Source organism: Cheilinus undulatus, linkage group 8 (genome assembly GCF_018320785.1).
Source record: "Cheilinus undulatus linkage group 8, ASM1832078v1, whole genome shotgun sequence".
NCBI classification, from domain to species: Eukaryota; Metazoa; Chordata; class Actinopteri; order Labriformes; family Labridae; genus Cheilinus; species Cheilinus undulatus.
The window spans coordinates 24931278-24955271 of record NC_054872.1 but is presented as its reverse complement, the minus strand read 5'-3'; the positions used below and the strand labels follow the sequence as shown (position 1 = coordinate 24955271).

The 23994-nt window shown below is 37.8% G+C and overlaps 1 protein-coding gene across 2 annotated transcripts in view; it reads left to right on the top strand.

Moving 5' to 3' along the window:
- The window catches only part of osbpl3b (oxysterol binding protein-like 3b), a 65360-nt gene extending 43502 nt beyond the window's left edge, over nucleotides 1-21858 (top strand). For both annotated transcript variants that reach the window (XM_041794397.1, XM_041794396.1), the window contains exons 5-22: nucleotides 1001-1114; nucleotides 1339-1503; nucleotides 1707-1830; nucleotides 3492-3595; nucleotides 3867-3959; nucleotides 4029-4188; nucleotides 4885-5015; nucleotides 9431-9568; nucleotides 13390-13483; nucleotides 13563-13807; nucleotides 16908-17045; nucleotides 17154-17217; nucleotides 17322-17400; nucleotides 17496-17640; nucleotides 19200-19344; nucleotides 19430-19556; nucleotides 20730-20852; nucleotides 20992-21858. In XM_041794397.1, coding sequence (XP_041650331.1) covers nucleotides 1001-1114; nucleotides 1339-1503; nucleotides 1707-1830; nucleotides 3492-3595; nucleotides 3867-3959; nucleotides 4029-4188; nucleotides 4885-5015; nucleotides 9431-9568; nucleotides 13390-13483; nucleotides 13563-13807; nucleotides 16908-17045; nucleotides 17154-17217; nucleotides 17322-17400; nucleotides 17496-17640; nucleotides 19200-19344; nucleotides 19430-19556; nucleotides 20730-20852; nucleotides 20992-21088 — 2286 coding nt within the window. In that variant the 3' untranslated portion in view covers nucleotides 21089-21858. The remainder of the gene's footprint in view (nucleotides 1-1000; nucleotides 1115-1338; nucleotides 1504-1706; nucleotides 1831-3491; nucleotides 3596-3866; nucleotides 3960-4028; nucleotides 4189-4884; nucleotides 5016-9430; nucleotides 9569-13389; nucleotides 13484-13562; nucleotides 13808-16907; nucleotides 17046-17153; nucleotides 17218-17321; nucleotides 17401-17495; nucleotides 17641-19199; nucleotides 19345-19429; nucleotides 19557-20729; nucleotides 20853-20991) is intronic.
- Nucleotides 21859-23994: the final 2136 nt, after the last annotated feature.

Genomic DNA, 23994 nt, shown 5'->3' with positions numbered 1-23994 from the left:
TTTATAGGCACTGTAGCTTGTTTTCTCAAAATGTGTTTTTGGTCATGTTAAGATTTTGAGAGTGGAGACTGGGGTTGTCTATGAAAAGAATCTGTTAGTGTGTGGTTCATTGCACACTACACACCACAAGAACAAAACTGTTGAAGCTGTCAGTACTTGGCGTCATGTTGGGTCTCTCACATTTTCAAAATAAGCCAAGACTTGAACCCAGGCCGCCTGCTAACATGGGTGTGACCTAACCACTAGTCCATCTGCACACCTAAAACTTCTGTGAGGAAGTACTTCTCTTTGGGCCTCTCCCAAAAGCTTCATCGAGTGTAGAATTGTTGCATAATTTTGTTCAAAATGGGTCCAAAAGTTTGAAAATTCATGCGTAACTTTAGGGAACGTCACAACTGAAACACCTTGTTATTGCTAGTAAGCAAACCTTAATGTTTTTTGTACATCATTTGTATATTATATATACTGTATATGCCAAAATAATTGAAAAAATTAAACTGCAAGAAAATATAAAAGAAAAGAGTAAAAATTGTAGTGATGTGGATGTTTATCAATTTGCATGCATAAAACATTTTGGGGTTGAAATAATACTTTTTTCAAGATATTTCAAGCTGTGCTCTGCATAAATTGTGTAAATTGGCCCACGAATGGATTTTAAAAAAAGAAGAAAAACTGTATCATGTTCAACAAGTGTACATTGAAACACTGTTTCGATTTGAAAGTCAAATTTATAACTCATCAGGAGTCTTGCAGTTAATTAGTATGCACCAACCCCCAAGCAGCTGTTTGAACAATATCAAACCTACATAGAAATAATCAGTCTTGTTCCATATGGTCTCTTCAGATTGAATACATCATATAGAAGCATTAATGTTAATTTCAGTCTGTTTCATTACTGCATAAAAACGCCTCACAGGAACTATAAGAGAGACTCTTGTTGCTTTGTTGTTGTCTACTGTAGGTTGTTCTCATCAGGTTGTGTGATGACTTTTCTCTGCAGATTGAGAAAGGAAAACTACACGGCTGCATTGACGTGGGCCTCTCCGTCATGGCAATTAAGAAGAAATCCAAGTGTATCGATCTTGATGCTGAAGAAAATATCTATCACCTAAAGGTAGGCTGCAAGGTCGACAACTGTAATTCATTCTGAGCACATTTACACAAATTGAAGGAAAAATAGATCATTCAAGCCATTGTCGTTTGATTCCTGGAACACTGTCATGATTATAAAATGACCTCATGGGCTGTGTATGTAAATAATGAAGGGTTTAAGTAGCTGCGTGTTTTTGCTTCTCCTTGCCCTTGTGTTGGTTACTGTTTGTGGTATCTCCTCTGCAGATTAAGTCACTGGAGCTGTTTGATGAATGGGTGTCCAAGCTACGTGACCATCGACTCTATCGGCAAAATGAGATTGCCATGTACCCTAATGAGAAGTCCTTCTACTACCCCCATTACCCCTCCCCCAGCTCACCGGCCATGCCCGAGAGTGCCTCTATCCGAAGGGTAAACCTCTGCAACACACGACACACTGTGAAAGAACACTATGATGTTTGAGTTTTTTCCTTCTCAATGCTCTCTTCTGTGTCTTTGTTAATAAATATCATTATTTTATCCACATTGTCTACTGAAGTGAAGCCCCCTGGCTGAAGAATATCTTAAAGTAATTAATGTTTTTGTCCTGACCTCTGGGTGTGCTTGCTGTGCAGTGCATGTCTATAAGAAGGCAGTCCACAGTGCCTTCAGCTGGATCCTTCCCTTTTAGCTGCAGCAGCCAGGCCAAGGTAGCAGCTTGGCTGCAGTCATCTAATGACATGGACAAGTGCTCAAAAGGTGAGACAGACGTCCTTATTGTATTCTGGTGTTTATGATGCGTGTAATTAACACATGGTCTTCTAATTTCCATTGATTTTTGCCCACTTTATGTGATTTCCCTCTTCAGATTTAGTTTCTTAGCAAGATCATTGATCAACAAACGTAATTAAGTATTTGCTTTGCTGCTATGACTCATTGCCCCACCTTTAAGGATCAATTAAGGATATTAGCCTGTGTTGTTTAAAGCTACTGTGAGAAACTTTGAGCTTGGGTTAATTTTGGTGTAGATAGAGTAGTGTATTTTATGTCTTTACTGATTTCGTCTCACACATTGCTTAATTTTGAAAACAAAGGTATCAACCATTGTGAATGTTGGCTGTGAATAATGTAAAAAGAAGTATGGTTTCTTTCAAGACAGTTTGGCTGCAGACCGTTCATATTTGATGGCCATTCTCACAGACCATTCACCTGAGATGCCATAGATCTCAAAACGAAAATACACACTATAACTTTTGAAATAAAATCCGATTAAACTTCCGTTTAGAGTTAGGTTAAAGGTTAAAATAATGGTTAGGTACCAAAAGTCAAAAGTTAAGAACCTGATTTGTAAAACCTGATTACAAAATGTTAAATAAAGCAGAGTAAACCGTCTACTTGCTGGAAAAAACTTCTCCTCCATAAACACTTTAACACAGCAACTGTAGCTTTGTTAGCTGCATAAGCTATATAGCTAAAATAGCTAAAGCTAAGCTCAAAAAGCAGTTTTGTAGGTTACATATCTACACTATCCATGTAGCTAAGTTAGCTTTAGCCACATTTGCTAAAGCTCATGGTGCTAAAGCTAACTTTTCTACATTGGCTTATGTAGTAATGTTAATTATGTAGCTATGTTAGCTTTAGCTAAAGCTAACAAAGCTAACCACCATTTGTGTGACTATTTCTAAAACAGGTCTATATATGATTTAATCTAGGATTTAACCTCTGACCTTCTTCTCTATGTTTATATGTGAAATGTTTCTTAGTATGTAATATTTGCAGTGTGGTTATTTCATTAATGTAACTGCCACACTTTGTTAACAAAGTTGAATTTAAAAAAAAAAAAAACTGTAAATATGTTGTACTTGCCAATTACGGTGCATACTTTCTGAGATATACTATGTCATCTTTGAATTGTTTTGGAGACGGGCTTTCAAGAGATGAATGGTCTGCAGCCAGACTCCTCTCCTACCCCATGACAGTGATTTCAGGCATTAAAGATAAACTACAGAAATAATCAATTTTGTCACTGATTGCCTTCTTTGCTTTTGTAGCTCATAAGGAGATGTTGATATTAATTTCAGTCCAATTAATGACCAGCCATACATTTCTAAAAGGACCATTAAGATGTAAGATCTATTCTTTGTTATGTTAAAAATCAAGGGTCATAAAAACGTATAAATTATTGCCTGACACTGATCAGTTAAGTATTGTTCAGTGTTTTCCCCTTACATGCCTTGTTCAGAGCCTGAAAACTACATGCAAGAGAGTAAGACATGCACAAGGTCTAATCTACATAAATGTGTGTGTAACTTTCTATAAATCCATAAAGGTTTATTGCAGTATACGCAAATGCCTATGCACTGTTCTTTTTCTTCTCATTTAGTCATGTGTGTCTCAATGTGGATCTTAACTCTGCACAGATTTATCGATCTGTGAAGTCTATCTGCTGGAGCTCAACCACCTGCTTCAAAGTATGGAGGTCCTCCATCGCACCTATTCTGCTCCATCAATCCAGGCACTACAGGTCAGCACTCTGTCACTAAAGTCATTTGTATTCAGAGCACATTTTTCATCTTACCTTAAAATACAGATTAAGACTGAGGCACATGGTAGTAATTTAACTTTATATCTAAAACCAAAACACATCTTTAATCAGTCCTCTACACCTACTTTTTTTTCTGTTGCTCTCAAGTCATTTGTTACTTTAAATGGACTCCCAGCCCTGAAAACATGTCCTAAAAATGCTCTTCTTAAAATAAAACTACTCTCTACTGACTTTTTATCATATTCACCAGGCATCTACATTTGACAGCCCTAAGAAAGAAAAGAGACTTCCAAGGAAATGGCGCACTAAAAACTACAACAAAGATGTCAAAACAACTCTGCAGGTAAAAATCAAGGCTGATCATCTTTTTGTAAATCTCTCTTCAAGAGTTACTCATCCAGGCTCTCTGCAGGTACCCAGCTGTATCTCCTCTGGCTCTGTTCGCCTCCATGCCTCCAACCCAAACCTCTCCAGCGCTGCTTTGGGCAATGACAAGGTTGACACTGAATCTCTGGATTCTGTTTTTGATGTGGCCAAGCTGCAGGAGGACTTCTGCCGTGTTGCCACTAATTGTGGGTAAAATGTTCACAGCTCTAAGTAGGAAATTTTCTTGGATTTCTATAACATTATCAGACTGTCGGAAAGCCTCTGTTTACTTCAAAAAACAGTTGTGCCTGCTGTTTAATTTTCATGTATGATTGCATTGACATGGTACTTTGTTTGCTTCATGGCAGCTGCTCATTACAGATAAACTGACTTTTCACTCCTTATGATTCTATGCCTCTAGCAGTTCCTAATTGTTACTGAGTGAACTGTTTACAATTTTTGCTCATATAGTTTGAAAGTAGAGGTTTTGAATATTTTTTGCCACATATCGACATTTAAATTAAATATTTGATGCCTAAAATACCGTGGTAAGAACTGGTGCAGGACAGAATGTATCACCACTCTCACCTTTTTCTATAGAAAGGCTTTAAAGTGGCTCTTAGGAACAGTCTGCTATGGCTGGCATTTAAATTGCTAAATTTTATGCTTGTTTAAAATAACTGGAACATCACCATGGCTTTTTGATAATGTTGCCTCCTAAGCACCAGTCATGAAATGTGTGGTAAAATGAATGTCATAAAACAATGGGGGATAATCAAAATTTTACACTTGTTGCCTTTCTATTAGAAGCATGGTGTGATTGACTCACTGCGACTCAACATTTTTCTGTAATGTATGCAAATGGGATTGCAGTTTACTCCTCTTTTCCTTACTTTCTGCAGTGCACACAACAATGACATCTGCCCTGGGCTCACTAACATCTGAGAGAGAGAGGCTAAAACAATGTCTGGACCATGAAACATGTCCCCCTACCTCCCCGCAGGTCGTTGGTTTGAAGAATGCACTGTCCACAGTAAGTTAACAAAGCCCACACAACAAGCCAACAAGCTTTTTTCACACACACACTCCTGTAAAAGGTAGTCTGTAACACCTGCCAATGCAATAACAGCCCACAAATGTAATAAACCACAAACATGATATAGAGCTGCAGCTTTTCATTTAAAAATCACTCAAATATAATCAGTTCCATGCAAAATTAAGTGCCTGTTACAAACATAAAATATAATTTGCTTAAAATATGACAACTGATTCATTTGCAATGACTTGTGATGTTTCCCTTCTGCAATTTTACAAATAAAAGAAAAGGACAGATTATACATTTAAGTCAATTTGGATAAAGGTTACAGTGCAATAAAAGTATTCAGCCCCTTGGATATTTATCCTTTTATTAATTTTATAAAACAGGCATGGTCAATATAATTTGGCTTTTTTGACTAAAAACATGAAAACTGGTTTCTACAAAGTAATTTCAAATAAACTAAAATATGAGCTGTAAAATCAGTGAGTGCATAAATGTTCAACCCCCTTTAAAGTGATGGACCTGATTCAACAGAAGGTCAGCCAATTCATGCTAATAGTCTCACATTTAGTGAAACGGAGATCATCTGAGTGCAGTGAATGTTTCTCAAGTGATTGTAGTATAAAGACACCTGTGTCTGGAAGGTCCAGTCACTGGTTAATCAGTATTCCTGGCAACTATTACACCATGAAGACAAAGGAACACTTCAGGCAACTCAGAGAAAATGTTATTAAAAAATATAAGTTGGAGGATTGATACAAAATCTTTTCCAATGAACTGAACATCCCCCAGAGTTCAGTTAAATCTATCATCAAGAAATGGAAGGAATATGGCACATGTGTAAATCTGCCTAGATCAGGCTGTCCTCACAAATTGAGTGACCCTGCAAAAAGGAAACCAGTGAAGGAGGACATCGAGACACCTATGACTACTATAAAGGAGTTACAAGCTTCAGCAGCTGAGGTGGGAAAGACTTTGCATACAACAATTTTCACCTGGGTTCTTCACCAGTCACAGCTTTATGGGAGAGTTGCAAAGAAAAGCCACTTTTGAAGAAAACTCACATCAAATTCACCAAAAGGCATATAGGAGACTCCATGATCACCAAAATGGTGCTTTTTAGTAATCAGTCAAGAAACTATCACCACAAACACACCATCCCCACTGTGAAGCAAGGTGGTGGCAGCATCATGTTGTGGGGATCCTTATTGGCAGCCTGCCCTGGAAGGCATGTCAAGGTGGAGGGTTAACTGAATGTGGCAAAATCTAGGAAAGTCCTGGAGGGCAATCTTATCAAGTCTGCAAGAGAACTACATCGTGTACATCTATGGAGTGCTGTTTTTTAACAGAGTCCTCAATTCAAAACAAGAAGTAAAGAGCGGACATAGGCAGAGCTGAGGAGTGTCTTTACTTGCCATCTTTGTTGTTGTTTTGATTTAGAGCCTCTGCCAGGGAAACCTACATACTGCGTGTTTAACTTCAGAAACCATCTATTTCACTTAAGTTTTTTTAAGTAAAAAAATTGTTTCTACTGTTTAAATTACTGCAATTATGAAGCTAATTTCTGTAACCCATTGATGGCAACTGCCATCTGCCATGGTGTTAGCATCAAGTTAACAAACATATATGTACATCCCAGTCTAGATGTGAGAAATTGCACCTATCCTGGAGAATAATGCACTATCTGCCAGTGGTCTCAAGTGCCATTGTCTGCATGTACTGTATCATTGTCACAATTCATTTAGGATCTTTTTAAAGTTTAAAGTTAAAGTTGAATTATGCTTATAATTTTATATATTATGTATGTTAATTATCAATTTTACCATGATGTCTGGCCCCCTATCTACAAGCCCCACATAGTTTCCATCTAGTCTCATTTCACAACTGAGTTTAAAAAAAAACAACATAAATGATTACATTTGCATTTTAATTGATTTGTGAATAAACTGAGACTTAAATTTTAAAGAATGATGGTGTTTCCCTCCATATTAACACAGCCTGCAATTGGACATATTGACAGTAGAAACATACAAGTGGCAAAGAACATACCAGAGTCAAAGAGAGCACAAAGCAGCTTTATTGAAAGAACAAATATTGCACCGGTCTTTTGATAAAAATGTCAGGATCCACTCCTTGCGAATTTTCCTGAACATGTCCTGCTGTGTTCATACATCATCTACCCATGACTTCATGGGATAATTTTACAAGGGGGCTGACAGGAAAGAGTCTTCCTAAAGACAGAATTAAAAAGTGAGTGATTGAGGTCCGCACACGCAGCTCACCCCAAAAATTTCTGGACATTCCCAGCGTTTTTATAGGTGTGTTAAAAAACACCAACACACACACAGAAATGTTACCCATCACCAGACACTTTCTCTGAATCGACTCACTCCTCTCAGATGTCGTGTCCTCCCCCGCCACTCATCAGGCGTGACACATCAACAAACCTTTAAGAGGGATTTCTGGCTGCTGGTGTGGTGCCTGCCCACCAGAACAAAAGCACGTTAAAAATCATGTTCATAAAGTCATGTTTCCTGTGGTTTCTGCCTCCCACACGGGCTCTTTCTATTTTCTGTCTGTTGGTTACTCATGGCCATTGTATTTCTGACTTCTTTTGCCGTGTGACGACACATTTCTGAGTCTTCAAAAGAACTTGCTTGGTGTTAGCTTCTCTTCCTGATTACTCATCTTCTATTTTGCATTGAGTTATCAATGGGTGAGTGATGTAATTTGGACTCTTGTGGCTGTCTGTCAGATGTCTTACATGATAGCATGTGACTCCAATTCAAAGGAAAAACAAATTCACAGATTGATTTCCTCTTTTGGGGGAATAAAGTAGGGATTATCCTGGCTTAATTTGTAGAGGTTGTGGTATAAATGTGTAAACTCGTTATCTTTCCAGGCTTTAGCCCAGAACTCTGAGCTGAGAGAGCGCCTGTGCAAGATTCACGTTGAGTCCAACATCGTAGAACCCACATTAATAAATCTCTCTGCCCCTGTGCAGGTGGGTTGCAGAAGTGCAGTGACTCTGTTTCCTTTCCCCACATAGCCATGATGGTTCTTACTGTCTGTCTTTATTTTCATCCTGCCTGAGTTCAAATTTGCCACAGAATGAATGAGCTGTCCTTCCTTTGACATCCCAATCAACTGATTCACTTGATTTATCACAACAAAAGAAAAGGTTAGGGTAATTTACTTAAACACATATTTCTCTGGGAACACTTACCCTCTCAACCATTTGTGGCTCCTCAATATTTCACAGCTCAAAAAAGAAGACTTCTTACTCCCTGACATATTATCGTCTCATGAGGAAGCTCTTTGTTGCTTAATCAGATTTGCTGACCAAAGGGCGTAAGCTGATGTGCTTAATCGTCCGCCTGGAGAATCAGTGAACACACAGTGCAGAGCTAATGCACCTCCTCTGAGATTGTCTGCGGGCTAATTAGTCAATGCTGGTTGCAACAAAGGGTGGAGGGACACACTCACTTGCATGAGGACTTCTGTGGAAAATACCTCATCTTTGTGACTTGTTTTATTTTTTTGAGTTGTTTTTTTAGAAGGATTATTTGAAATCTTTGAATTAATTTTGAATGTTGGCATTGTTTTATCTCTCTAACATGTCAGGCAGAGTTACTTGTTGCATGCTTGCACTTCTGGCTGACTCTTAATAAATCAGTCAGTCACATATTGACATACAGTCTCCTTTATAGGGCTGAACAATTTTGAAAAATAATGAATAGCAATTTTCTGCGATTTTCTGGTATTAATGAGTGATAATTTTCACATCATTATTCCTCTTAATTGAGAAAGAACATTAAAGGATAGTTGAAAGAACATAAGCATGATTGATGAGTATGATTTTCTGCTTTTTCTGCACTAAGATAATATATTCTTACATCTGTGCATGAAATGATCAAGACATCCCACTGCAAAATATTTTACCTTGACAAATTTTACCTTGAGGAGGCATTTCATCTCCTGTGATTTGAGAATCGCTGAAGGCCATATTGTGATTCCAGTACATTTTAGATGAATTATTCAGCCCTACACCTACATTGTCTAAATTAATTGTGAAATTGGACTGTAACCATAACAGAACCATTTCCCTCTTTCATTTTATCAGCATATCATGGCCAACTCAACACAAACACACATTTTAATGAGCTAAAAGGAACAAGCGATTCACTTGTAATAGAGTTGCAATATCTATAGTCTTATTTCATAATAAAATGAATCAATAATCTTGTTCAGAATATTATATTGATGACTGTAATTCAATATTGTTGTGTCATTATCCCTTATTGTTATTGTACTGTACTCTTTATTACCCTGTAATTTCCACACTATCTGTGTCACGGTGATGCCCTTTCCTTGTTCTTAATTATAGCTGTGAGCTCTGTGTCTCTTAGAAACAAGAGTCTGTGGACGAATCCCATCCCCTTGTACACCAGGTGTCCAATGAGAGCAGAGCTTCAATCACCGAGTCTTTGTCAGAGTTCTTTGATGCACAGGAGGTTCTGTTGTCTGCAAGTTCTTCTGAAAATGAGGTAAGTAAGAAAGGGAGAATGTTTCAAGCGTCTGACTGATATTAACCACAGGCTGTATATTAATATGGACAACATGTCTCCTTCTCTGTCCATCGTACGAAATTTAAGTGAATTTAAGCCTTGTAATGGGTGCTGACATATTAGCAGAGGTGGAAGAAGTATACTATTGTTTTACTCAAGTTACTCTGGTTAAAATTCATGTAAGTGAAAGTACTGGTTTATAAATTTACTCAATTGAAAGTAAAAAGTATTTAACTCAAAGTTTACTAAGTACTGAGTAGCTACTGAGAAGATGTACAGCAGAAAAAAAAGATCTTTCCTTTTAGGCAATAACAGCAAACAAAATACATTTGCAACCAGGATGTTCAGGTAAAGTTACACCTCTATAATAAAATAAAATACACAGAAAAAAATGACACTGTCATGACACACTCATATAGAGTGAATTTAACACATTAATGGTGTTTATATCGGTCCATAATACATGTAGTTAAACAAGACTTTTAATAGTTAAATATTACAACATGACAGAGCTGCAGTAACTCTTGAAAAGTCTTTGACAAGGTGGGTCTCCTCTGGCAAGAACAAAGCAGAGAGCCAACCTCATCGCAAGGCAATGCATACTGATGAAGAATATGCACTATGTGTCCTTTAGGAACACATAAAATCCCAGATAGAAACTCTAAATTAGTGGATAGCTTCACTCACAGTCCAAATGTGTCTCACATAAAATAAATAACAATCCACAAGAAACATGAGCAAAAGAACCCCAGCAGGGATCATTATACAACAGGCAACATCTAAACACAACTAAACACATATAAAACACATTAAGGGCCAATACCATTTCTGACCCTTAGTTCCCCTTTGTCTACCCTTCCCCTTACCCCCCAAAACAGACTGGTAAGGGGTAGGGGTGAAAACTTTCCCTTAAGAAATTAGACACCACTTGATTGCTTGGCATCATCACACATTGCCAATAAACAGCGCGTCATCAGAGGTGGAAATAAAGCTTCGACCATCTCGTTCATACTATGGATCTCTGTGTTGATCTTCGCCATATATTTATACGGTTAATAGCTCTTGTTTGTACACGTGCATACAAAAAATACAATAGCAGTTAAAGATTGAATATATTGAGAAAATATATGAGAAAACACAAGTGTTGTATTTTCTATAATCAATGTTGAAAATATTTACATCTATGTGCCTCCTTCAAAGTCCATTGTGCCATTTCACAAGTGAACGCAGTGCATGGTGGGAAATTCATCATACCCCTTTCAAGTGTGGTCCTGAAATTTTTTTTTCCATGGGCTATGTAGCCCCTGGCCCTTATTCAAAAGAGAACTGGGATACCCCTTCATCTGACATGAACAGTAACTCTGGTTAAAACTTATGTGAGCCAATGTAACTACATTTGTTTCAGCAACAAGAGTTTTTAATGTTTACATAACTGTGTTTGCTCTGTAGGTAATGTAGCTAAAGTACGTTAACAATAATATATTATTGCTATATTACATATAACAATATAATGTTAGCTTTAGCAAACATAGCATAAACTAAAATAGCTAGTGTAGCTAAGTTAGCTTTAGCTTTTAAGTTAGCTATGTGCCTTATGTAGATGTTACCTATGTAGCCTACACAGCCAATGCAGCTTTTTTAGCTTTAGCCGTATAGCTTTGTTACCTTCTTTAGAGTGTTTTCATGAAGGACAAGCTTTTTCCTCTGAGGACAAAATGTTTACTCTGCTTTGTACAAATATTTGAAATCAGGTTTTTGACTTTAAACTTTTGGTATCCTAACCTAACCTGACACACCAGATAGACTGTTTCATATATCAATTGAATGGATGAATTTCACATTCATCCGGGAAAGCTCCAATTCAAAGTGTTTGGGAAGGACAGGACTTCTAAAAATTCTCGGAAGCTGATTGAAGGAATGTTCTGCCAGTCGCATTCATGACCGGCCAATCAGAGTGACAAGACAAAATGATGTTGTACGCATGTGCTTCTCTTGAGTTGAGCTGAGAGGTTACCGCTGCTGTAGTTTGCTAATGGCAGAGCTTCTAGGTGAATAACATTGACGCTAAGGTTAGGGAAACATGCAAAACTGTGTTCTCTGCCGAGACAAGCTTTCGGTGTGGCTCTATGCTCTAGTTTAAAAAGAAATTGTGGTCCAGTTCCACTTAACCTGTTGCTTTCCTACAACTACATCTGAGCTAATAGCTACTGCGGCCAGGATTCCAAGCCCATGCTGAGGTAGACCAGGAGAGGAAAAAAATATTTTTCCCATCATGATAAACTTTCTGACAAAACTGTCTACTGCTGTGGCTAAGTCCGAGTTAATCACACCACTAACAGCCATAGTATGTACCCACTCACAGAACAGACCACTTCACCAATAACTCTCACAGACTCATGCTGAACAGGTCAGCAGAAGAGCAAGAACATTTTTCCCATCATGTAAACCTTTTTGTGTTTTTAGTCTTTATTTCATGCAGGTACATGGTCAAGTTCTAGTAAAAATTTACGTTATACCAGCGCTATATCTAAGCTAATCACCATAGTGGAGGCAGCCATTACAAACGGCTTGGAGTACAACTAAACCCTGCCAATAGCTACTGTCTTGTTCTCAAATGACGCTGATTGGTCTGAACAGTGTTCAGTTCAGCACAAACGTTGTAGACTGGAGCTTTTCAAGATGGCAAAGATGGAGTCTGGCAAATCCATATGCTTTGCAAGGTTAATCCTAACCCTTACCTTAACCAAAAGTTTAATCCAGTTCTATTTTGAAAGTTTTAGTGTTTTTTCCATCCTGACAGAGGCAATGTTTCACAGTCTGAGAGCTGCAGTCTGCAACATCAAATCACTTAAAAATTTTTAACTCAGTTTCACAATTTTAATGCATTTTGCCCTTTCATTTTTAAAGTCTCCAGAGTTTTTATCAGCTCCACTTTTATTATTTGATTTGTGTTACTTTCACCTCTTGCACAGGATCATCCTAGTGCTGCATTAGTCAACAACACTGTCAATCATGACTTACACTCTTTTTCACATCAAATTATAGATTCAAAGTAAAAAAATTTAAAAAAGAACACTTGCACATAAATCTGCATGAAATGAACCAACAAATATTAGAAACCATGTTTAAGAAAAGTTAATTTGGCCTCTGTTTTAATTTTAAAGTTTTACATATGTTCCCTCTGTTCACATAGAGGAGGTGAGATTTATGGTCCATACTGCAGCCAGTCGGCAGGGGGGAGCTCTAAACCTTTAATCCTAATTTCTCTGGATCAATTGTTTTGTCTACTCTTTACAGTCTTTGCAGTTAACACGGAGCAATGTGGCTTCACTGGAGCCTCACTGGAGCTTTTAGAAAAAAATTGAAATAGTTGAGTTGAGAAATAAAAACAGCTAGTGATTGCTGCACCCCACATATCAACCATAAAGTCTTAAAATAGTTTAGAACTTGAATGAACACTTGACAAATCAGTGTCACACTTTAGCCTGTATGCCTTTTTACATAGCATCACGCTAAAGTCTAGCTGCTATATTTTCAATAAATCAGTCATAAAGCAAGTCTGCAGCATGCCTGATCAGATAGCAGCTGGAGCAGAAACAATGTGAAAATTAATACCTTCATCTAAAAATAAAGAAAGTAGACGAGCAAATTTGTCACCATGAGGATAATCTATCTCCAGCCCATTAGATCTTCTGCTGACATGACAGGATATTGAAAAAGACCTGAGCAGTCCTCTTCGGCAGGATGTTTTAAAATATTTGTTATTGTTAAGTTAAAGTTTTCTTATCTTTGTTTTTTAGGCATCAGAAGACGACTCGAATATAAGTGATATTAGTGACAATATATCCATCGGTAACTTCAGCAATGAGACAGAAAATGAGAGGCCAAACTCAGGTAAACTTTAGAAATGTGGGAATTTTGTACACTGAATTACAATATCACAGTCATTCTAATTATTTGAACTCTCTTGAAGGCTCTGTGGAAGAGGATACCGTCCTTTTTAAGCGTAGATCTTGTCTGCCCTCACCCTGCCCCAACAACAGCACCATCAGCCTGTGGAACATCCTCAGGAACAACATCGGCAAAGACCTTTCCAAAGTGGCCATGCCTGTCCAGCTAAATGAGCCGCTCAACACCCTGCAGAGACTGTGCGAGGAACTGGAGTACAGTGAACTTCTCGACAGGGCTGCTAACACCCTAGACCCCTTTGAACGTATGGTAGGTTGGCAAATTCACTTTTCAAGTGAATAGAATCTTACTTACCCAGATTCTGGGTTTAGTTGTTCCAAAACTTGAGACTTCTTTTTAAGATGAAACAAGATTATAAAATTAAAAGGTTGTCCATGGGATGTTTACATGACAAAAACAGCAATTTAGGGGTTTGTATAGGGACCAAAAGAATTATTGACTTTGTATTCTCAATTTTTTATGAACACTTTCAAAGCTATTCTTTTTCTTTTTTAATTGTGGCAAAGAAAATGAAATATGAATCTTTGTTCAGAAGTGTAGCGTAGCTAATCCTTAAAACTGAACACAGGGTAGCATGTTATCCTCCAAAATTCAGCACATCTTTCACATACATCACATACAAATGTGACTTTAAAGCAGCTGCAATTTGCAGTTCAGCCATATCTCATTTCAGGAACTGATTTTGTTTTCAGTGACTCGTATGTCCTGATAAATTAAAATTAATGTCATAACTTTTTACCTGGATATGAAAAAAAACTAAAATTAATATTGATGTCTCCATTTGATCTATAAAAGACTGATAATTGAAGCATCATTGTTTTGGATGTTTGTATACACCAATGAAGGGTAGGCGTCAGACAAAATTAGTTCCAGCATGTGTCTGAAAAACCTCACCACATTTCCACACCTTTCACAGATTTAAAGAAAATAACTAACATGTTTTATCTAGTTAGTTTTCTTTTAAAACAAGCTGATTTTCAATCATTGGACTCAGGCAGCTGTTATCACGTTCAGCACATTTGCAGGTGCATCTCAGTAAATAAGAATATCATGGTAAGTAAATTATTATTAGTTCAGTTCAAAACATGAAACTCATTATATAGATTCATTACACACAGAGTGAAATATTTACATTCTTTATTTATTTTGATTATGATAATTAACCCCAAACCCCAAATACAGTATCTCAAAAAAAAAATAGAACATTACATAAGACAAATCAAAAAAAGGATTTTAAATACAGAAATGTTTTCCTCTCGCCTAAGCACCTACATTTTTAAGCGATGCATCAGCGAACCTTAACCACCCAAGGTTATAAACAAAGACATGAAGGACCATCTTACTTATTTAGTCCCCCACTGCACACCCAACGAAAGGCTGAGACAACTACACGTGAATTTTGAGTTAACATTTCATAATTATTAGCCATCCTTTGGATAATGTATTACAACTCAGTGTGCTAGTATATTCAGATTACCTGCCACTTGATTACAAAAATTGCTTCAAGGCACACCATGCCTTGACACCATTTGGGAACCACTGCTCTAAATCATTTGGCTTCTTGCTCCAGCTCACAGACTATATTTGGATTAGTGAGTGGAGATGGATTGGAGTGGATTGGGCCTGAGTATACATGAAAATAAAACAACAGTTGACTCACTTAGAAAGATGGTTATAGGACCTCTTAGATGGGCTAATGAAAAAATCAGTTTTACAGAGTGCCATATTATCTGAGCAATATTTACATAAAATATACCCTTAGAGGACAGAAACACTAAAGACGTGTGAGATCTCACTTTAATGACTAGAATAAGTTGAGGGGACGACCACAGTCCCCCCTGAGTGACCGCTACTCTTCTTATCTATCAGTGTAAGTTTTACACATGGGTAAAGTATTAGTTAGATATTGTCATAAGAGGGAAAATTTTCACATTTAATCAGTGGTACCTACAAGGATTGGAAAATATAAAAGACATGCTTTATTTTAATTTGTTTTATTCATTTATTTTTATACTTATTTAACAAGGAAAAAACTCTTCTGGTTAATAATCTGTTTTTCAAAAATTGAATTGAAAAAATCTAGAACTGGAAATATGTTTTACCGGCACCTCCTCTCTGAGATATAAGATGTCTCAGATGTAGAGAGGAGCTATCCGAGATGTACAGTCTGTAGCCAGACCTCTCTAGTGGGCAAAAGTATCTACAGCCCAATGTTCCTGACTCCAAGTCATTCAAAATCACATGCCATGTTTTCAATGAGACCAGCTCTAGAATTTCAGGTCTTTAGTAATTTGGTCCAAGTAAAGAGGGCAGCAAATTTAAACAACCTTTACACCAGTCAAGGCATGACCTTTGGAACAGATCCTCGGACAAACGATTACAAATTCCTGCACTCTTTTCAGCAATGTAGGTCAGAAAGTTCAGGAAGGAGACCTTAAACAGCTCTTGTAGACAAGAATATGCCAGAGGTCAAATCTGATAAGGACAGATTTGACAGAACCTCAGAGCTCCATGATACACAGCTTTGAGATGAGGTGTGCTGCATAGATGTAGAAGTATGAGCAAGATGGAGGCTATCAATCTCTGACCTGGAAGTTTTGTTAGGGAGGAGTACTAGGGCAGTTCCCCCCAGAGAAGATCAATATATGTAAGTGTATCAGAAGCTGAAGAAGTCAATTAATACAATAAAATCATACTTTTTAAGGCACTGCTTGACACTTACAGCAGGCTAATGCACTCTTAAGTGGCTGTGAAGCAGAGAATCCATCAGGTATCAAGTGTCAGAGCTTGTGTGAGCTTTTTACACTTAAGTGTGGGGGAAACCCTTACCTCAGTCTGCAGATTTCATTGGGGAATATTAAGTTGCTCTGTTGGTGCGCTACTTTAGCTTGATTTGCAGTGACTAACTTCAAGCTGATTTTGGTTTAAGTTTATGCAGTTTTGTGGCTGAAGTGTATATCCCATGAAGTAGCTATAGGACTGCTTTCTTAAAAAGGACAAATGTGCATTTTACACTAAATGAAAAATGAAAAGCAGCTCTGTCTAAATCTGAGGCCTCCTGTTGTGGAGTTGAAGTAATTATAAGTGTCCTCTTGGCTCAGTGCAACTACTGGAGAGTTGCTTCATTCATTAAAGTGAACTAGACAGAAAAGTAGAACAACTAAGAGTCTTAATGGGGTCAATAAAAGGGTACTTCAGACTGTTGATGCAGATCAGGTCATTGTATGCTTTATACATAATCCTTCAGATTTTCATGAGGTTCGTTAAATCTCACTTAACTGCACTGAGTTCAGTAATCATTTCTTCATAGAATAAACCACTTCACCTGTTGTATTTTCTCTTTTTGTAGGTGTACATAGCAACATTTGTAGTGTCGGGCTATGCATCAAGCTACTACAGGACAGGAGGAAAACCTTTTAACCCCATCCTAGGAGAGACGTATGAATGTGACCGGCCAGATAAAGGATTTCGATTTGTAGCAGAGCAGGTTTTCACAATCCTACTTTCTGTTCAGCTAATAACTGAACATTTAAAGCATTCTAAAAATAATAATACCCTGAAAGTACTCATTTGTTTTTCCTTTCTGTGTCATAAGGTCAGCCATCACCCACCGATCTCAGCGTGCCATGCAGAGTCTAAAAACTTCATCTTCTGGCAAGGTAGTGGATTACAAAAATAAACCATTGAGCACTGGCAAATACAGTGTTATTGTCCAGAATGAATCTAAATATGTACCATGTGCCGATTCTCACTGATTTCAAAGATGTGAGGTGCAAGAACAAATTCTGGGGGAAGTCAATGGAGATTGTTCCTGTTGGTACCATTCATGTTACTCTGCCAGGGTGAGTCCTTTGGCTTCATTTACTCTCAAACACAAATGCATGAAGTGGACAAACACAGACCATAAGGGTGAGTTATCTTTACCTTTTTAATCCAGAACTGGAGACCACTATGAGTGGAACAAGGTGACGTCTTGCATCCACAACATTCTCAGCGGACAGCGCTGGATCGAGCACTACGGAGAGATCTCCATCAGGAACTCTAGCAGTGACATTTGTCAATGCAAGATTACATTTGTTAAGGTGAAACAAAGATCTGAGATCTGAGATCTTGCCTCCTTAATTACTTAAAAAAAAAAAAATTCCATTCAAGAGGAGGGATAACGGTGCATTCAGGAAGTATTCAAATAAATCTTTTTCTCTCACTGATCCATACTCAGTACCCCATAATGACAAAGAGAAAACAGAACTTTCAAAATCTATGCAAATCACCTAGAATAAAAAAACTGGAATACTACATTAACATAAGCAGTAGGACCCGTTGTAAAAACACTTGGATTCAAGCTTCTTACATTACTCAGATCTGGGGAAGGTCACAGAAAAAGTTCTGCACTGAAGTTTCCAGAGAGCACAGTGGCCTTCATAGTTCTCAAATGGAAGAAGTTTGGCACAACCAGGATCTTCCAAGAGCTGGTTGTACAGCCAAACTGAGCAATCAGGGGAGAAGGGTGTTCGTAAGAGAGGTCACGTAAGAGAGGTTTGTGGGGGGGGGGCAGGAGCCTATCCCCGCCGTCATTGGGCGAGAGGCGGGGTACACCCTGGACTGGTTGCCAGTCAATCACAGGGCTAACATATAGAGACAGACAGCCAGGCACGCTTACATTCACACCTACGGCCAATTTTAGAGTCACCAACATGAACAGGGTCAGAGAGGTTTGGATTTTTTCCCCCCTTAAAAAATTAGATAATCATTCAAACATTGCATTTTCTATTTACTTGGGTTGTCTTTGTGAAATATAAAAAATTGGTTTGATGATCTGAAACATTTAAGTGTGATAAATATGCAAAACACTCAGGAATCAGAAAGGGGGCAAATACTTTTTCACACCACTGTATCTTGCCTTTGGACCCACTGCCGAAAAATTTCAATTTCAATTTTTTTTTCTGGAAAATGTTTTTTTTAAAGATGGAACAAAAACAAACAATTATCTCAACACAGCAGTGTAATTTACATGGAAAAGAAAATAGGTTTTAAGTATAAAATTGTTTGTGAGATTATCCTATTAGCAATTACATACTCATCAGCATTGTATTATAGAGATTATTAAACAGCAGCAAAGGAAAAACATCGAAAAAAATAAAGTTTGTTATCGCGTGGGGGTCTTCCAAACTTTTAACACCTGCTGGGATGTTAATGTCATTCATTTTAGTGATGGTACTGCGAGAGATTATTGCTTTAAACTCTTACAAGTTTGCCTTTCCACACTTTTTGGAATTATGGTTAATGATGCAGGCCCTCATTTAGTCCAAAACCCTTCTTCACAGATGGTGCCAAACCTGCATGCTATTAAGTTCCCCTCAACATGTTCAGTGTTTGATGTATGGTAGCCTTCACTGAGAGGGATAGAGAGAGAGAGAAAGAGAGAGAGAGGGGTTAAATGACCTCCTAAAGCTGTGCAGGTTGGCAGGTTCAAGCATGTCAGATGAAATTATGCTTCCTTACTTCTAATTCAGCAAGACAACCCAGCAACTCACACTGTAGGTTATGCACAAGCAACATCTGCTGGCCATGAGATGGCATTACAGCAATCTTTTCCCTGTCCATTTGTATAACTTTTTTTGTTGTGCATTTTTTTCCACAGGCGAAATACTGGAATTCAAGTGTGAATGAAGTGGAGGGAACTATCACAGATAATAAAGGAAAAGTTGTCAAAAGACTCTTTGGGAAGTGGCATGAAGCAGTTTTCTGTGGTGATCCACCTTCAGCCACATGTGTCTGGAGGGCAAGTATGTCAGCTTTCTCTCAAATGAATGCAAGTAAAAAGATTTATGAGTATTGGAGTGTCTGAGATTGTGTTTCTATGCAATTTAGATGCAATGCCTGTTGACCACGAGCAGTACTTTGGTTTCACCAAGTATGCTATTGAACTGAATGAGCTGGACCAGTCCTTCAAAAACCTGCTACCACCTACAGACACCAGATTACGTGTTGACCAGCGGTAAGAGAAAGGCCACTAAAAGGAATATTAATGTTGTTGACTAAAACTATGACTAAAACCTTTTTCTGATGAAGAAGATGAGACTAAGACTAGCTAAAAATAGATCTCTGATGACAACAACTTTGACAGAAAGTAAGTTTAGTTTTCGACATGGAGACTAAATGAGACTAATATGTTATTTATTTTTTGCTGGACATTCAAATCCATAAGAGACAGCACAAGCTGTTAGGTTGGTTAATTCTGTAGCTCTTCTGCCTTTCAACTGAGTCTTTATGTTTTTTGTGCCTCCAACTGCTCCATGTAGTGCTGTTTCAAGTGCTCATGTTGCTTGTGTTATTTGTGTAATTTCATCAGTTTTTTGCATTATTTGTACACTGGTTTTTTTTCTTGTTATATGCTCACCTAACTTCTCCACCCCTATTGTGAAACAAAACACTTATCCTCCCTTTCACTGTGTCCGTATCACCCCTTTTCTTTAGCTGACGATCTTGAACAAGACAATTCAAAGCAGATAGCACCCCTGCTGGTTAACAGAACAGTCCATTATGTACTGTACTGTGCAGAACTTTATAGGCATGTTAAGGCCAAAAATTGAGACTGAGGTAAGGCATAGATGTGGCGAGTAAGTCTTCTTGAAGGCATCATCAAGCAGGAAGGAGGATTGACACAACCCTGTTCATGCTCTGGATGTCCTTGCATATCACCAAGGGCATAGGGAAATAATCTGACAAAAAATTAATAATGTCTGCCCCTTTAAGGTACAGTAAGGGGTGGATGTAGCAAATAAGCATGGTCTAGAGTACCAGCGGGGTGGGTAGTAGGGTTGCCACAAGCCAAAAACCACCGGTGGTCTCCAGGCATATTACCAGGGGTGAAAAGGCCTAGATAAAAGAGATGCCATCAAGCTTGACCCTGGCTGCTTGACTCTGACCACTCCCCCTCTGGAGCCCTGGGTTGTGGCATGTTTGGCCCTGCGAAGAATCCTTAGCGCCCTACATGCTAAAAACGTTTGCACATGACTGTATATCGCATTAGATTTTGTGTTCCATTGATTGAGATTGTCCTTTATTGTATGGATTTTACCTTGGTATGCTTTCATCCTTTGTGAGTTGATTTAAACTAAAGGCTAAATCTTATGTTTGTAAATTGAGCATACATGTGTCTGGCTGGCAGATTACTGGAGGAGGGCAACTTGGAGGCTGCAGAGGAGCATAAACAGAGAATCGAACAGCTGCAGAGGGACAGACGGAGGATCCTGGAGGAGAGCAACAGCGCACATCAACCTAAATTCTTCAGGTAGCATTAATATCCAGATCTGTTAGTATCTCACGTAGACTGTCATTTGCTCCAAATACCTTTGTTCTTATTTGTTTTATTTGCACTTTGACAGCGTAAGAACCTATATTACTGTTTTATCATGTGTCCACCTCCATAGGAAGTCAAAGGATGATAACTGGGTGAGCAACAACACATACTGGGAGCTGAGGAAGGACCCTAACTTCAACAACATAGATTTTCCTACACTGTGGTGACACTTGAACTGCAGATCTCACACATATTTGGACCTGCACAGCCTCTACTGTTTCTGGAGATGTCTGTATCCCAGTCTCATCATTCACATTCAGTGCTGGTCTTCTTTATTGCAGTTCATAAAAGTCATTGCCTTAACAGCAAGTGCTTCTATAAGTTGCCTGAACATGTTTATGCAAAAATATTATCAGAATGTTACATTTTGGCAAATTTTCCCCTGTTTTGACTTGATTTATTACACTGCACCTCTTAAACTGAGAAAGGGAAAACTACATGGCATAAAGGGAAAGAAATCCTTAACATAACTGGTGTACATGCCTACAGTGTAATGAGCAACTTGTCACTTTAGCTGTTGTGTAATCATGGACATTCTCTACCTCTGAGATAAACAAGCCTTCATATGCCATGATAAAATGTACATATCCAAACATCCAGTATTTAGTCTGCACCTGCCTGATACCTTACTTGTAATTTATTTCACATTATGCACCTCTGGTATCTGTTTTTAATATGTTTTGTAAGGAATTCTCATGACCAAATGACTGATCTTCTAATCCTGTAGTTACGTTTTTTTGTCTCATGACAATGATTTTTTTTATTTGCTAAGACTTGGTGAACGACTGTGCGACCATTAACAGTAGTAGCAACTGTGTTTTTCAGCTATTTTGATTTTAATTTGTCCATTGTTCTACTGTGTACATGGACCCTGGGCCTTGGGACCAAGCACATCCAAGCCTAAGTAACAAGAGCTCAAATAAATTCTCTGATGCTTTGTGGAGTCACTTTGATTCTTTGTTAATAACATTAAAGGGGTTAAAAGTTTGACAGAGTGTGAGAAAATAATTTGACATTTATTTGATTTCAAAGATAACTATTGCCTGTGTTTATAGCGCATGGATGAAGTTGAAAACCAGTGTACAGGCCTAAACTTAACACTTTTGTGAGGTCTTGTGTGTTTTAGTGATAGTTTAAAAGTGTCTGACTGAGTTAAATATTAAAAGTTATTTGCTTAACCGAGTGAAAGAAAGATATCTGATGGCAAATTTAGCAAAAACTTTCTAAAGAAAACCCATATTTGGTAATATGAAATCTTTTATGTAAAAAAAACCCATAAATTTCCTCAAATAAATCCAGACAACCCTCTAAAGATTTTTTTTTAATGTCTAACAGTGCCCCTAGCCTCCAGACAATAAATTAAGCCAAAATTTACCACTTTTTTTGTTTCCAAAAAATAAATAAATAAATAAATAAATAAAAATAAAAAATAAAAAAGAAAGTTCATAATAGTTGATTGAATTTAAAAAACAAATCCCCAGCATTTCAAAAAATAATTCTAACAAAAATGTACAAAACCTTAAGACCTGAATTTCTGATGAAACTTTAAATAGTTAAATAAAACCACTGCTGGTAATTACAGGACAAATTTCCCAGCAAGACATTAAAATTAGTTCTCATCAATTAGTATGACTTTCTTGGAACATTTTGCAAATAGCTAAATAAGAATATTGACCAACAGTTTCCAGCGAAAAAATGTGACAAAAATTCAAGCGAAACATTCCAGACAAAAGTTGTGTAAATAATCAGATAAACTAATCTAAAAATCCTTTAAAGCCGATTCTACTAGTATCTTCCAGTCTAACTGTTCAAGTATCTTACATTCAATCACGGGTGGAAAGGGAAATGGAAACTCTGCACTGATATCTGTTTTCCTTCATTTTGGTGTCTCTTGGCTGTTGAGTGCTTTGGAAAAGTCCCTGGCATGTAGTGGAGAGAGAAGAGGATACAGACTCAACAGGAAACACAACTAGAGGTATTTCCTTCATTCCAGTGTTACAACCAGGTTTACGGGAACATCATACCCCTTAAATCTAAGTGGGGGGGTTTCAGTGATCCACCTAACCTCAGACATTTGTAAGACATTGCCCCACCCCCCAAATATTAATATGACTTGATTTTTAATCCTAAATTCGATGTGGTAATGATAAATAATATTTCAATTTAGGCGTATCCCCCGTCTAAGTTCATAGTTATACCATTAACACTAGCCCCTTCTCTCCCTGGAGTTGGATTGGTCCAAAAGTTGCTGCGAACTCGGAGCAGCGGGTGCACGGACTCTCGTGTTGTGCTTTAAAACGTTTAAATGGGAAATAAATAAATATGCTTCATTATTCGCCTGTTAAATACATTTTACCCCCTGGTTGAGCCATATATCTTGCTAGATGGTAACTTGTTTAAACGCAGCTCCCTGTTTAACACTGATAAAGCGAGTTCAGTACTGAGCGAATCCTAAACACAGTCAGAGGACTACCAGGTAATTTTCTCAGCACCAAACCAGATGAAAACAGTTGCTATGATATAGTTACAGCAGGCCAGGATCGGTGAAATATCATCAAAAAAAGGATCAAGATAATTTATCCTAAATAAAGGCTCTGCATTCAATTTTTATTGATAAAATAGTTACATGGTTAAAAGAAAATAATTGGCTTTGCGGAAGTTAAAATTCTTATGCAGAATGTCTCATACTGAAATAAAATGTTTTGAATATCTTATTGTTTATAAGATGTTGTTTTATTAACGGGAAGTTGAAAAGTCAGTGGCTCTGCACATAGGTCAGTGCCTCAAAACTGCCATTTAATCATTTCAGACCATCAGAGGAGGATTTGATAGTGAAGTCACCAGGCAGGTAAAGGGGCTGATATGAAGGAGGCAGGCAACGAGGGCTAATAATGATGACAATGTGAACTTGTCAGGCAACTGTGTCAGGTATAGCAGTTTGACTTATTGATCAGGTGGAATTTACCTCAGTGACAGCTGGAAAAAAATAGAAGGGATTTTGCAATATTTAAGCTTTTATTTCCAGGTGTTTACATCTGGATCTGATGCACAACTTAGGAGATAGCTTTATTTG